Source organism: Pseudorca crassidens, chromosome 13 (genome assembly GCF_039906515.1).
Source record: "Pseudorca crassidens isolate mPseCra1 chromosome 13, mPseCra1.hap1, whole genome shotgun sequence".
Classification (NCBI taxonomy): domain Eukaryota; kingdom Metazoa; phylum Chordata; class Mammalia; order Artiodactyla; family Delphinidae; genus Pseudorca; species Pseudorca crassidens.
Genome location: NC_090308.1, coordinates 68046677 through 68061308, shown reverse-complemented (window position 1 = coordinate 68061308; position 14632 = coordinate 68046677). Strand labels below are relative to the sequence as shown.

General features: G+C 35.8%; 1 protein-coding gene across 7 annotated transcripts in view; it reads left to right on the top strand.

Annotated features, from left to right (window-relative positions):
- Positions 1–14632, top strand: part of ORC3 (origin recognition complex subunit 3) — a 61017-nt gene that overhangs the window by 7375 nt on the left and 39010 nt on the right. For all 7 annotated transcript variants that reach the window (XR_010933814.1, XM_067702609.1, XM_067702608.1 and 4 more), the window contains 7 exons: positions 1313–1457; positions 4067–4171; positions 5148–5299; positions 6610–6743; positions 8753–8912; positions 10367–10480; positions 14256–14389. Coding sequence is in view for 6 of the 7 variants with exons in the window: in XM_067702609.1 (XP_067558710.1) it covers positions 1313–1457; positions 4067–4171; positions 5148–5299; positions 6610–6743; positions 8753–8912; positions 10367–10480; positions 14256–14389 (944 nt within the window). In the remaining variant the exon portion in view is untranslated. The remainder of the gene's footprint in view (positions 1–1312; positions 1458–4066; positions 4172–5147; positions 5300–6609; positions 6744–8752; positions 8913–10366; positions 10481–14255; positions 14390–14632) is intronic.

The window sequence follows — 14632 nt, the reverse complement described above, 5'->3', positions numbered from 1 at the left end:
TTGGAACATATGTTTATAATTATCGCTGCTAACGCACAGGCCCTTTACATGTTCTCACAGCTTTCACATGGTGGCACTCCTTTAATTATCCATTCAGTTACACAAGTAAGAAATCAAGCTATTTGTAAGCCACTTCATTCCCTCATCCTCATATTCAGTTACCATGTTCTTTATATTTCAGCCCTGAAAAGTTTCTCCGCTGTAGCAGATTTGTAGATGTAGGGCCAACATTTTGAAGGAACTTGTTTTGTTCGACCAACACAGGATTGTGTTTCCTGTTTTTTAATGCCTTTGGAGGGTTATGCACTTTCCAGTTTGTTACTGCTTCCCACCACTCTCTACTGCTTTACACCTGGCGGCTTTGCCCCTTCATGTATTCCTTAGAACGCTTGAAGTAATTTGGGTTTGTGATTTCTAGTTTAGGAAACCTAAATGGTCATAATAGATTGTCATAGTCTCCTCTTAACTGATGTCCCTGCCTCTGATGTCACACCCTTCTGGTCTGTCATTAGTCCCTATGCCACCATTGGCCAAATCCCATCAGGCAGATCCAGGCTGCAGGGGTTTTCCAGCCCCACTACCAGTACAGCCCCTCCAGTCCCCTCCAATCTGGCCTTCATAGTACTGCCAGGTGAACCCTTCTTAACGTTGATTTAATCATGCCTCTGCTCCAAATCCCTTTAATGGTTCTCCCCACAGTACAAAATCTAAACCGTTTAACATCAAATATATATTTCCTTGGTACAGTCCCTTGAGTATTTGTCCAGCCTTGTTCCTGGCCACTTCTCATGTTCTTATTCTTAGCTATATCTGTGGTTCCCCAGATGTTTTGTGCTTTCTTCCTTGATTGCCTCCTCCACTCCCCATTCCTTCTTAACTTTCTTTTGTCCACCATCACCTCCTGCATCACTTGCTCTAATTCTTTGGCTCAAATATATCACCTGATCAGCTTAAGGTGGATGATCCTACTCTTTGTTCCTATATTATCATAGCACTCTATGCAATGTATTTCAATTTAATTGTAAGTGCTCTAGCTCATTTTTTTCACTTTTTTTAGGGAAGAGACTCTTTCATTTGTAAGGTGGTTAGTAAATGTTTGTTGAATGAATAAATGAGATTCTTTAAGGAGGGAATTCAAAGCACTGCTCACTGGAGATTTATGGAAAAACAATTTTTAATTTCATCTATCTTATAATTATTTTACATGTGATCTTTGGAATTGAAATCATGACAGTTTCCTTTCCCAAACTTGGAAAGATGTATCAGATTACTGCTAAAAATAATTCATAAAGTTTTGTGGGTTTTTTTGTAGCGACTACAAGAGGAATTAAATAAAAACCTGTTTGACAGTCTAATTGAATTTCTTCAGAAGTCTCATTCTGGGTTCCAGAAGAATTCAAGAGACTGGGGCTGTCAAATAAAACTCAGAGAAATTCCAACTGCTGCTCTTGTTCTAGGTACATATGTGTGTGTTTGTTTTTTGTAATAGTGGTTTTGTTGTTGAGAATAGTGGGAATCACCTGTTCTGATAAACTTGTTTTGTCTTTTTCATTTACAGAATTAAACCAGTTAAAGTTTGCATACTTCCAAAACGAATAAAAGTTCCTTATACTGACCATACATCTGTAAATTAAAAGAAATTGATTTAGGGTTAGTTAGTACCCTCCTCACCTTTTTGTCAGAAAAATGAAGGGGAAATATATTTGTGTTACTCTTTCTTCCTTAGTTATTTGAATCTGAGATTTGAATTCAGTAATAAAGAAACTACCAGTATGTTGATAGATACAATTTTTATACTTTATCATATCTTCAATGAAATTACTCTGTGACCTTAATTTTATTTCCCTGTGCTTATTTTTTCAATCTTGGATTGTTTTGTAATGTTGTATTAATATTAATGGTGTGAAGGGGGTTTGGATGAACTATATATAAGTTGCTTTCAGATCGTAGATTGTAAACTTTTTACATACTTAAGTATCCATCATTAATATTCCATTTTAACCAAACATCTGGATTGCATGATAATGGAAAAAATTTCTTTGGAATATTAGCAAATTTTCTTCATTCCTTCTGAAAGGAAAGTTGGATTTATTTGGATTCCAAACATACTCTTCATTGTATTTCCAATTTGTTGTTTATTCAAGGTTTTTATACTAGTGAGCTCTGAGATAAGAAATTAATTCTGTTGTTTAATACTGCCTCTAATACTGTTCAATACCTAAATCGTATTCCTGATATTCAGGGCAGTACTTCTCAAACCTTAATGATACCTACAGATAACCTCCAGGGGATCTTAGTAAATAGAGATTTTCGTTAATAGGTCTAGGGTGGGGCTGGAAACTGCATTTCTAACAGGCTTCCAGGTAATGCCCATATTGCCAATCCCAGGATCCCTCTGAGTAACAAGACTCCAGGGAATGATTTTTATAATGCTGTGGACCAGCTTTTCAGTGCAGCCTGCCACTTAATTTCAAACCCCTTCCATTTATGGATGAGAAACTGAGGCCCAGTGATGGCTGGCTTGTACTGTTGGGTGCTTTGTTTCTCTCCCGCCAGGTTACAGCAATTGGAAGTAGAGTGGGGGAAACACTGTCAAGAGGGAGGGCCTGATAGATTGTTGTGAGATAACTGTTTAAATCCCTTCTCTGCCTGCTGTCATAAGGAGAAAAGAAGCTAATGGAAATCATAAGTTTCAAAGTCAGTGGTCTGAGGAGAACATTTTTCCAGTTGAAGTCATTGTTGATTATCTTATTTTCAATAGGCAAATCCATTGTTTTAAGGAACATAGTGTTAAATAGCTAATAAAGTCTGTCAGTGAAAGACAAGAGAAGCCAATATTTTTATTAAACTCCCAAATTTGTTCAGTGATGCAGTATCACATTCCTAGACCATAATGCGTGCTAAATACCATTTTGATATCTGTACTCAAAGAATACTTATACAGTTACACAGTTATACATTTTCTGTTTTCAAAAACGTATATATGTCCATTTTAAAATAGCCGGCCTGCATTTTTATTTGTCTCCTAGAAAAAAAATTTGCTTACTGGTGGTCTGGAAGATTCTGAACCTTTTCTTTTCCTTCCAAGCACTTGAAGTTTTTGTTGTTGTTGTTGAAGTTTTGAATTTTATTTTATTTTTTATACAGCAGGTTCTTATTAGTTATCCATTTTATACATATTAGTGTATACATGTCAATCCCAATCTCCCAGTTCATCCCACCACCACCCCCTCCCCGCCACTTTCCCCCCTTTGTGCCATACGTTTGTTCTCTGCATCTGTGTCTCTTATTTCTGCCCTGCAAACCGGTTCATCTGTACCATTTTTCTAGGTTCCACATATATGCATTAAAATACGATATTCCAAGCAGTTGAAGTTTTATAGTAGCAAGTCTCAAGCAGTTTCAAGATGTCTGCTGCTGGCACTAAAGCACTTTCTAAGCACCAAAGCACTTTCTAGAAGTCACAGATTGTGACATTAGGGAAGGTATCAGTGAATAGAATTTTTTCCAAAGTAGTGGGGAAATTTCCACTCAACTCTCATACCTGCATGCAGAGCACTAAAACTGATTTGTGGAAATGAGAACCAGGGATTCAGTAAATACTTAAAGGACTTGAAGTTTTAATTTGTTTTTAGACTCTTCCCCTAGTATACACTTACCTTTTGTATTTACTACTAAGATCATTAATAGAATTGCTATTAATGATTGGATTCTTCTCAGTTGTTAAGTCAGGGTCACAGTAAGGCCCTTGTTTTTGAATGATTATTTTAAAGAGCTCTTTATGAATTTGAAATTGCTTTTAAAATGTTTTCAAGGGTCAACTACACATCCCCAGTAGATTTTTTTAAAAAAGTCGTGCTAAATACCTTTCCTGATAAGTATAGTGTGTGCCTCTATATGTATCTTTTTAATGGAGAGCTCTTCATTTATGCAGTATGTTTTCTTAGTTTCTATTATTAATCATGTTTTTAAAATATTTTAACTTATGACATGTTAAATGGCTTTTCTTGTTGTTAAATTATTAATGATAAAAATGATGGTGTAATATTGATTTATTATCCCATAGGTGTGAATGTAACAGATCATGATTTAACATTCAGAAGTCTAACAGAAGTCCTTCAGAATAATGTTACTCCATATGTAGTTTCATTGCAAGCTAAAGATTGCCCAGGTGAAGTATAAATAATATAACAACCTTGATGAGATGTTACATATCTCTTCCGTCCGTCCATCTCTCTAGCTTTCTTTATCCTTTTTTTATTTGCGGGAGGAGCATGGCACTACATTTTTGGCAGGATGAGGTTTAATGCCTCTGGCGTAATCTTGACTATTGTAGGATTCTGCCGCTTTAGTTTATTCTGGCCCCACCCCTACCAATCAGCTTCACCTCCAGTAATAGTCCAGGCACTCACAAGATGTTTTCTGAACCCAGTAAAATTTTAATAAGTTTAATAAGCTGAGGATCTCTTATTTAGCCCAACAGAGAAGAGACTACATACATAGGCTCATATATACAGCCTCAAATCATCTTATTATCCCACTTTGAAAGGCCACCGTGGTAAAAAGCAGTCCATTGCCAGAGCTAATCTTGGGTATCTGGAGCCATTAAATCATAAAGGATGTAGACACTAATAGAGTAAAATGTGCTTAGATTTGGGCTGATACAAGGGCTTTAAGTGCTTATATTTATGTTCATATTCATAAACTGTTTGGAATTAAGTAAAAGCCCTTAGGGCATCTTTAAAAATGACTGTAAGGAAGAGTTGTAATCAGTAAAATAGCTTATGTAAATAACACTGTCGATGTCATCTTAGGGGTCTTAAAAACCTTTTGCTGTCCAGTGTAATTTAAATACATATTATTCCTAATATAATTTATAGTTTTCATGTTTGCACATTTGTTTAGGTAACACTTTTATTACAGACAATAAACATAAACTTTGGCCTAGTGTTAGTCTGAATGAATGAAATTAAAATATTAGGGAGAGGATACTAATGAACCTCAATAGTTAATATGTTAAATGTTACATTAGGTTAAGTGTAGAAAAACACATTCTACCCAAATAGTGTAATATACTGATCAAGAAGTTTCAGGTGTTTTAGATGTGTTTTAATGGGATATGCTTTCTTGTGTTTTATGTTCTGCAGATATGAAACATTTTTTGCAAAAGCTGGCCTCACAGTTGATGGACTGCAATGTAGACGTGCAATCCAAAGAGAAAGAAAGTGTTCAGGTCACCCAGAAAAAGATACATTATTCAATGGATTCTCTTTCCACTTGGTATATGAGTGTCACACAGGTAAATGTAAACTGACAATTTTTTGCCAGGAAATTGGCATATGATTGAAGAGGTCTGGAATTATAGTAAACATAGTACTGTTTTGTTCTAATAAGGATACGTTTATGTGGCACTTGCTGTTAATTTAATAGAAGCTACTTATTTTTCCTAAGGCTACTAGAATTTAGAAATTTTCTTTTATCAGTATGTAGCCTAATTCCTGGGAGGTGTTTAGGGTCTTACGAGGCCATTTTATTTGTGGGAGAATGTCATCTAATGACAAAACAGCATCAGGAATTTGTTCTGCTGGAGATTCTATCTCTATCTTTAATGTCTTTATCTTTAACATATTATCTCTTAGGTTCAGTATTTACTTTGGTGCAGTAGAACCATGCTTTCAGTACCCACTGTCGACTTAGTTTGATGAGGAATTGTCATACACACACACACACACACACACACATATATAATATATATGTAAATCTCCTTTGTTCCATATTTAGAATTCTTGAGGAATAAATGCTCTGTAAGTAAAGTATGTTTAACAAGCAAATACATAAATAGAAGTCTCATTCTACCATGACAGTCTCTGGTGAAACTAAATAACCTAGATGATTCATGGATAACTGCACCATAAAACCACAGCCTTAGTTTATGATGCTGTGTAGCCAGATAGTATGGGAAAAGTTACTGTGGTGACATTTTCTGCAGAACGTATTTGCTGAAGTCATCGTAAGTGAAGTTTATTTTGCTTTATATAGGGACTAAACTGGGTCTAATGCTTACCATAATATCTTAATTTGATCCACAGTTTTAGATTTTTCTAGAAATCAAATACTGCCTGCAATTTAGGTCAGAAATCTTTAAAAGATTGGGATTGGACCAGATGACATTTAAGATGCTTTTCAACTTGAAATTTCATAATAGTAGAGCAGCATGTAGTGTTATTCATTACAGTTTTTAATGAAAAGTACTGGTTCTCACTCCAAAGCAAAATATAACATTGTACTAACAGAAAATCAATTTTATAGAAAATACTCTCGTCTCCCCATGCTTTTCCTGTCATTTTCTCAGATAGCAGAAAATATAAATATTTCATATGAATTATAGATTTTACTGAACTTTTTTCTTCTTGGTTATTATTCCCATGTCAGACACAGAAAGAGTCTGCTAATAACTATTGAAATGAATTTCTCTTTATTATGTGGGAGAAATAAAAGAAACAATGTTACTGTGAAATATGATGGAAGATATATCAACTTGTGGCATTATAACATTGTTTGGGTAGTAAAGTTTACTTTTAACTCCTTCTTTCCACAATGGCTTAAAAGAAGACTGACGTAAAAATGCCAAGAAAAAAGAGGACTCCTCTTAGCCAATGGCAGTCTCCTCCTGTTGTGCTTATCTTAAAGGATATGGAAAGCTTCACCACAAAAGTACTCCAAGACTTTATAATTATCAGCAGGTAGATGGCATATCTTCTGGCTTTTTTTGCAAAATTCTTCTTATTAAGAAAACATACAACTTTAATCAAAAAGCAACCTTTTGCAGAGAAAATGAGTAGCAGTTTACCCCTCATTTTAATACTAATGGATTGAAACCAGGATGATTTCAAATTCCTTATAAAATTGAATGTTTGAACACCTCCTATACGATTTTCATTTGCTTTTTGATCCAAAAATGAGAATCAAAAGTTAACCAGTTTTTAATTAGAATGATAAGGCAGTATAAAGTGTAGTTTCTCTCACCAAAGTTGTCTGTTTCGTACTTGCCCGCTAGATGGATGAACTACTCCAGGTTGAGACATTTTTGTCATGTCTTATTTTCTGATACCTGTCCACCCTTAGAAGCTCTGAGTTACATATGGCTCTACTGAGCAAGAATGTTTTTTTAAATAACATTATTTTATATGGTATTTCTAATGAGAAACTACTTTTATGATCTTATTGGGTCTTCAAGGAAATCCTGTGAGACTTGGAATTGAAGTAAAAACCCATTTTTTACAAGTTTTATTTATTTATTTGTTTATTTTTGGCTGTGTTGGGTCTCTGTTGCAGTGCGCGGGCTTCTTATTGCAGGGGCTTCTCTTGTTGCGGAGCATGGGCTGTAGGTACACAGGCTTCAGTAGTTGCAGCACACGGGCTCAGTAGTTGTGGCTCATGGGCTCTAGAGCACAGGCTCGGTAGTTGTGGCTCATGGGCTTAGCTGCTCCGCGGCATGTAGGATCTTCCCAGACCAGGGATCGAACCCGTGTCCCCTGCACTGGCAGGCGGATTCTCAACCAGTGTGCCACCAGGGAAGCCCTAAATAACCCTATTAAAAAACCCAGTGACATGCTTTTCCCATGGTACATTTTTTACAATATAAATTAATTTGGTTTCTTCTGTATGTTAACTTGCTTAATAGTTATGGCTACATTTGCCTAAAGTTGTACTGTGTGATAATCTAATAATAATTCCTACTTTGATAGTCTTTTTCTTCCCCATTTGAAACTAAGATTTCCAGATCCTAAGACTTTTCTTAATGCTAACACTGAACTGATTAACATGCTGAAAAAATGCACAATACAGAATAGTGACAGAAAAGCTGTGCTTTTTTGGAACTCAGACTTGTGACTACTTTTACCATCAAAAGTAAGAAAGAAGAACTTAAACAGTAAGATAGTTCAGATACTTCAGTACTATGAAAGTAGAACTGCATACAGCTAGAATACTGAAAAGCAATAGCTAATAAGAGGGAACAAGCAAAATTATCAACTACGATACGGAGGGCTCTGACCTATAATAGCTCTCAGGGGTATTGATGTTTTACTCTGTGGAAGTCATTTATGTTCATATTGGTAATGCTAAGAATAAATCATGTTCAATAAGTTTGAGTTAAGACTGTGGGGAAAGAATGTAATATTTTTTTAATGATGTCCATTAAAAATATCTTACCTATTTGTAAGAAAAGTTTTCTAAAGCTTAGCTGTTATGCTGGGGTGGCATAGTGTCTGTTAGAAACGTCCATAAATAGAATAAGTTACCTTGAAAATTAGTGACCTTCATGTTACTGAACTCTTAAAGCATAGTCTAGATGTCTCACTGTGAGGAAGACTGTAGGTAGGGCTCAAACTTTGGGCGAGAGGATGAATAGAGGATGAATAGCATCTAACGCCTCTTCTAACACTTATTTTTGTATAACCTTAGAGGGAAGCAGTTGATCTCTCTGGACCACTATGTTCTTATTGCTAAAATGAGAGGATCTATTAATAGATTGATTTCAGAGCTAGAATGTCTGGGAAATAACTATTTCTGTGTTACTGTAACAGAGGAAAATGAGTGACCTAAAAATTTTTATTATTTAGAATGATCTTCCTTAGCAATGTCTTATAAAGTAGGCCTGAAAATAAAGGTGGTCTTATTTTAAACCATGGTGTATTGAAATATATTTGCTAAAGACATTCCACTTTTGCATCTTCCTTTGAAATACTAGTCAGCATCTACATGAATTTCCACTAATACTCATTTTTGGGATCGCCACGTCTCCTGTTGTCGTCCATCGGATGCTTCCTCATGCAGTATCATCTCTATTGTGTATAGAACTATTCCAGTCTTTGTCTTGCAAGGAGCACCTGACTACAGTACTTGATAAGGTAAAAAGAAAAAATGTTACCAGTGAAATAGGATGAAACGAAAACTACCATGGACAGTTTATAAATGTTAGTGATAAATTTCTCAGTATGATATTGTATATATTACTTCACATATTTTAATATTTTTATTTAATGATTTTCTCATGTATAGTATTACCTCTTCACTTAAAATATAAGCTTTATGAAAAGAATGATCATATCTTTCTATATCTACCTACCTATTTATCTATCAAACAGTCATTACTCAATAGAAACTTACAGGTTTTTAAAATAAATTTTTGCAGAATTTAATGACTTCCTAGTAACAATAACAATGTTTTCACCCTTACATTTTTTTTTTTTTTTTTTTTTTTTGCGGTATGCGGGCCTCTCACTGTTGTGGCCTCTCCCGTTGCGGAGCAACAGGCTCCGGACGCGCAGGCTCAGCGGCCATGGCTCACAGGCCCAGCCGCTCCGTGGCATGTGGGATCTTCCTGGACCGGGGCACGAACCCGTGTCCCCTGCATCGGTAGGCGGACTCTCAACCACTGCACCACCAGGGAAGCCCCACCCTTACATTTTATATTAAATGATTTGAAGTTTTTCATGGACTCTTTCCTGTCATACTGCTCGTGACAAAAAGTAAATACTAACGCCTTCCCAGACCTTACCTCTATGTTTCTACCTAAGTGGAAATACTGTTCTTTAGTAGTGACCTTCCATGAACTGTTGCTAAACTCACCTCCTTGAAGATGTCCTTTGTGCTGCTCTGTAAGGTAAACTAACGACCACCTTCCACTTATTTAGTAACCACTTCTGCATTTTTTTCCCTTAAAGGTGGTAGCCACTGACTTTAGGGAAATTTTTTCCAGCTACAGTACTTAAAGTTGCTAGGTTGTTTCCAAATTCAGTTGGCCTTCTATCACTCTGTTTCTGTTTGAAAAGCCTAGTATGACTTTTTGTTTTCAGATGTAAAATCTTCAGTGTAGGCCATTGAAATGCAAATTCAGCTATTTAATATTTTTTAAATAGACACCTGTTAATTTGGGGTTTCTCATTCAACAGTACATAATGTGTTGTTACTCTTCGTTAATGTGCATCAATATGGATGAAAAAGAAATTTAATAACAAGAATTGCCAAAACCTACAGTTTCTTCAGTGGCTTCTGTTGGGAGAAAAGAGTTTGTATAGATGATATTTTTTAATAGAATTTTTTAAAATTAGGAATTGAATGAAGGATGATGGATATCTGTGATTCTGAAGATATAGTATGAATAGCTTCTTTTGTTGTTGTTACTGTTGTATAAGTTTATTTAAAATTTTGGTTGATATCTGACCTAAAAAAATCTAGCTACTAGTATAGCTTTCATAGGTACTGTGTTTTGGTATCATTCGTTGCCTCATTATTTATACTTGATATTTATGAAGAGGGAAGACTAACCAGGAATATGTCCTGCCTCCCTTTTCTCTTTCAGCTACTTCTTACAACTCAATTTCCGTTTAAACTAAGTGAAAAAGTGTTGCAGGTTCTGACCAACATCTTTTTGTATCATGATTTCTCAATCCAAAACTTTATAAAAGGACTTCAGGTAAGAAGACACTAATGGGTTTGAAAATTCGCAAGCTGATTCTAAATAATTTGCATGTTATTTCAGACTGACTTTTTAGTGTGATAATTGGGCATTTTAAATGGCAAAATCTGAATAAGTAAGTTCAAGTTATATTATTCTAGATTCTATGGTTCCTTTGTTACTTTGCAGCAAAATGTAGAAAATACGTTAATTAGAATATCAAAAATGGAAAAAGACCTCTCCATTCCAGTGATTCTTAACCATTTGGGGGTGAGGAGGAAGGGGCCTTTATTTTTGAGAATCTGATGAATGCTAATGGACTTTCTACCTAGGAAATGCTATATATAAGGGGTCAGCAAACTTTTTCTCTAAAGGGCTAGATATTAAATATTTTTGGCTTTGCATGCTACATGTGGTCTCTGTTGAAAGTCTTGTTACTTTTTTTAGTTTTTATTTTTTTTGTGTGGTATGCGGGCCTCTGACTGCTGTGGCCTCTCCCGTTGTGGAGCACAGGCTCCGGACGCGCAGGCTCAGCGGCCATGGCTCACGGGCCCAGCTGCTCCGCGGCATGTGGGGTCCTCCCGGACCGGGGCACGAACCCGTGTCCCCTGCATCGGCAGGCGGACTCTCAACCACTGCGCCACCAGGAAAGCCCTTGTTATTTTTTTAAAATAACCCTTTATAAAGGTATAAAAATAATTTGTAGTTCCTGGACCACACAAAAATAGGCTATGGGCTCTAGTTTGCTGTGCCCTGCACATATGTGTGTGTGTTCATTTATATTTATTCCTATATATTGTGAATGGATTTTCACTAAAGTTTCATAAATTTCAAGAAGAAAATTCATGAACTTAGCTTCATAACACCTAATCTAAAAAAGGACTCCATTCTCCAGTTGTTTCAAAGTCGATAGTATTTCCTTCTTTCGGCAACTACCTAAAATAACTTAGCAAAGTATAGTCGTGAACACATGCCAGTTGTCAGGTTCATGAAAACCTATGTATTAGTAACCTTCAGTACAAAAGTGCAATATGGTAATACCTCATGTTTGTGTAGTGCCTTGAAGATAATAAATTATTTCTCATATGTGCTCTTCCTCTACATTAAACACTATAGTATTTTATTACATAAGAGTAAGCTGTTATGGCTAATATGTGTCATTTTTTTCAACTTAGACTTTTTAAAAAGAGTATTTTAAAGCAAGAAAATATTATTTACCTTAGCAATATGGAAAATTAAATGAAATTGAGATGTAACTTTCTAATTTATTTCTCTCATTCATTTCATTTTACTCATTTGTTTATTTACTCATGAGTGTTTATCACGGGTCTACTCTAAGTCAAGCACTAAGCTGAGCCCTGGAGATACAGAGGACCAAGAAATCTCTGTCTTCAAATTGCTTATTTAGTGAAGCAGGCAGAAGAGTAGAATGGCGGTTACTGTTCTGAGTAGTCAGTGCTGTTAAAGAAACATGCCTGGGCGTCCATAGGAGAACAGAAGTGTATCCTAAGGAACAGGAGCTAGCTGGGTCAAAATTGGAAAGGCCCCAGTAGAGGGAGAGACCTCTGTTAGAGGGCTACTGCAGTTACCTAGATAAGATACAACAGGGGCGAAACAGGTAGTGATAGTGGGACTAGGGAGAAGGAAACAGATTTGAAGATGAGATAGAATCTTGTTACTCGGTGGATGATAGGGTGAGTAAGAGAGGAGCATCTTACAGACACACAGGTTCTAGCTTGGCAAATAGTTTGGAGGTTGGTACCCTTTATTAAGTGTACATGCTAAAGTAAACAGCCAGTTTGTCAGAAAAGGATGAGTTTCTTTTTATGTATGGTAAGTTTAGGGCATGTGGGATATAAAGGTTTGGTACCCAGGAGAAAGATCTGGACTAGAAATATTTAGGATTTATCATTAGAAGGTGATGGTTGAAGCTGTGTAATGAGGATGAAGTCACCTAGAGTGGGGAAAGGACCAGGAGTAGAGCCCTAATGCAAGCTGACTGTGTGAGTGAGCAACAGAAAAGGAGACTAAAAACAACAAGGAAAACCAATAGAGGGGAGAGATCACTGAAGTTAAAGGAAAAGAAAATATAAACTGTAGGCTCAAATACCATTGAGAAAGTGAGTGAAGAAAAGCATATTAACCAGATTACTTAATCTTTCTGTTTCTCAGTTTTCTCATCTGTAAAATGAAGGGATCTGATTAGATGATTTTATAGGTTCCTGATAATTTTTTTATGCTAGGCATTTTGCTGAGTATTAACATTGCTTCATTAATATGTATTATTCTCAGTTTTGCACTTGGAGAAACAAAGGCTAGGTTAAGTAGCTTGGCCAAGGTCACACAGCTAATAAGTGGCAGAGTCTTTAGACCCCATTTGTCTAGTTTTCCTAATCATCAGTGGGAAATATGTGTAAGTTTTTACTTCTCTGTAGAAGGTGCAGTAGGGCATATACATTCGGTATATGGTTGAGTCCTTCCCTTATTAGGTGGATATGTTAACCAACTTGTTAATTGACCCAAATATTGGGAACACACTTGGACCGAATACTTAAGTGTTACTGGGTTCTTGTCCTGTCTGTAGCTCTGCTGTAACTCATGTGACTTAGTCCCTTTCCTCCTCCCCAGCAAGTCCGTTATCGTGTTTGGTCTTTACTTTTCTCATGTTTAAAAAGTAGTGTTAACATTGGAATAAATATTATCACATTAATATAATTGGAAATATATAAGTAAGAAATAAGATCATGTTGATACGTGCAAAAATACTTCAGCACCTGGCATGAACAGTTGCTTTCTATTTTGTACTTGTTTCTAAGTTAGGCTGGCCCTTTGCCTTATAGCCTTATTTTGGAGGATGGACTATTTTGGACTATTTTGGAGGATTTCCTCTTGCCTTGGATGTCTGGTCTTCAGCTCTACAGGCTCAGAAATTCATTATCAGTTTACCCAGGAAGGATCAAGCTCAAATACCTTAAGACTGATATATAAGCTAGCATGTTAATTTATTAATTTGTGATGCGGAATGCTATTTTCCAGGGACCAGGGTGTGTTTTGTCCACTATCTAGGGAACTGTCTCTTTGGTACAAGGTATCTGGAAAAACCAAACTGGTCATGAGAAGCTTGCTTAGATTCAGAGCTTTTAACATGTGGATAGTCTTGTGAAATATATCTTACAAATTATGGTAGGATCTGGAAAATTAATCACCCTTGTACTGCAGAGACCACAGCATTCTAGACTGGAATACATGTATCTACCAGATACTGTACCATCTTTTCCTCCATGAAATAAAACTAAATTTAAAAAGATATATTTTCTTTGGACGTCCCTCATTTTTCATATTGTTTTTTATCAGTAGGCAAAATTTCTGCTATTGTAGCATTTTTATTTATTTAGCAGACCAGTTTTTACACTGATTCTAGATTGGTATTTTCTTATGAGTATTTGAGCATCTGTTAGGCTATTAGTTCACACCACAGTCACATCCCCACCACATTTACTGTTATTGTAAATGAGTTGCTCCTGCAGATAGCTAAGTTATTTATATTAGTTTCTTTTAGTTTCTACTTCAGACATTACAATTTTCTGACCTTGTCGACAAAATTGGAGTCTTAAAATATTCAAAGTATATAGCCATTTGTGCATTATTTGCATTGCTATTGTGACATTATTAAATATAATAGTGCCGTAAATATTTTTGCTGTTTAAAAAAAACCTTAAAATTGAGCAAATGTAGGACAAAAGATTTACTGTCAAAATACAGCAAATATATTTAATTTTCACATTTCTTTCAGCTTTCTCTATTAGAACATTTCTATTCCCAGCCCCTCAGTGTTCTGTGCTGTAATCTCCCAGAAGCCAAGAGAAGAATAAATTTTTTATCAGATAATCAATGTGAAAACATCCGACGTCTTCCATCGTTTAGGAGGTAAAAAGAGAAGTACATATTTAACACATCTTATAAAAGAGTTTGGGGCAAAATAAGGGATCTCAGACCCAGTTATGTTTGAAGTGGGTAGAGGGAAAAATAACTTCTTTGTTTAGAGCAAAATAAAACACTTTTGTTTTTAATTGAGACATTTCTTTGCTGGATTTGAACACTTGGCATAAAGAAAAATATTTTTACAAGGAGACATAATTTGCAGGTTCTCCAGAGTCACTTTTTATAAAT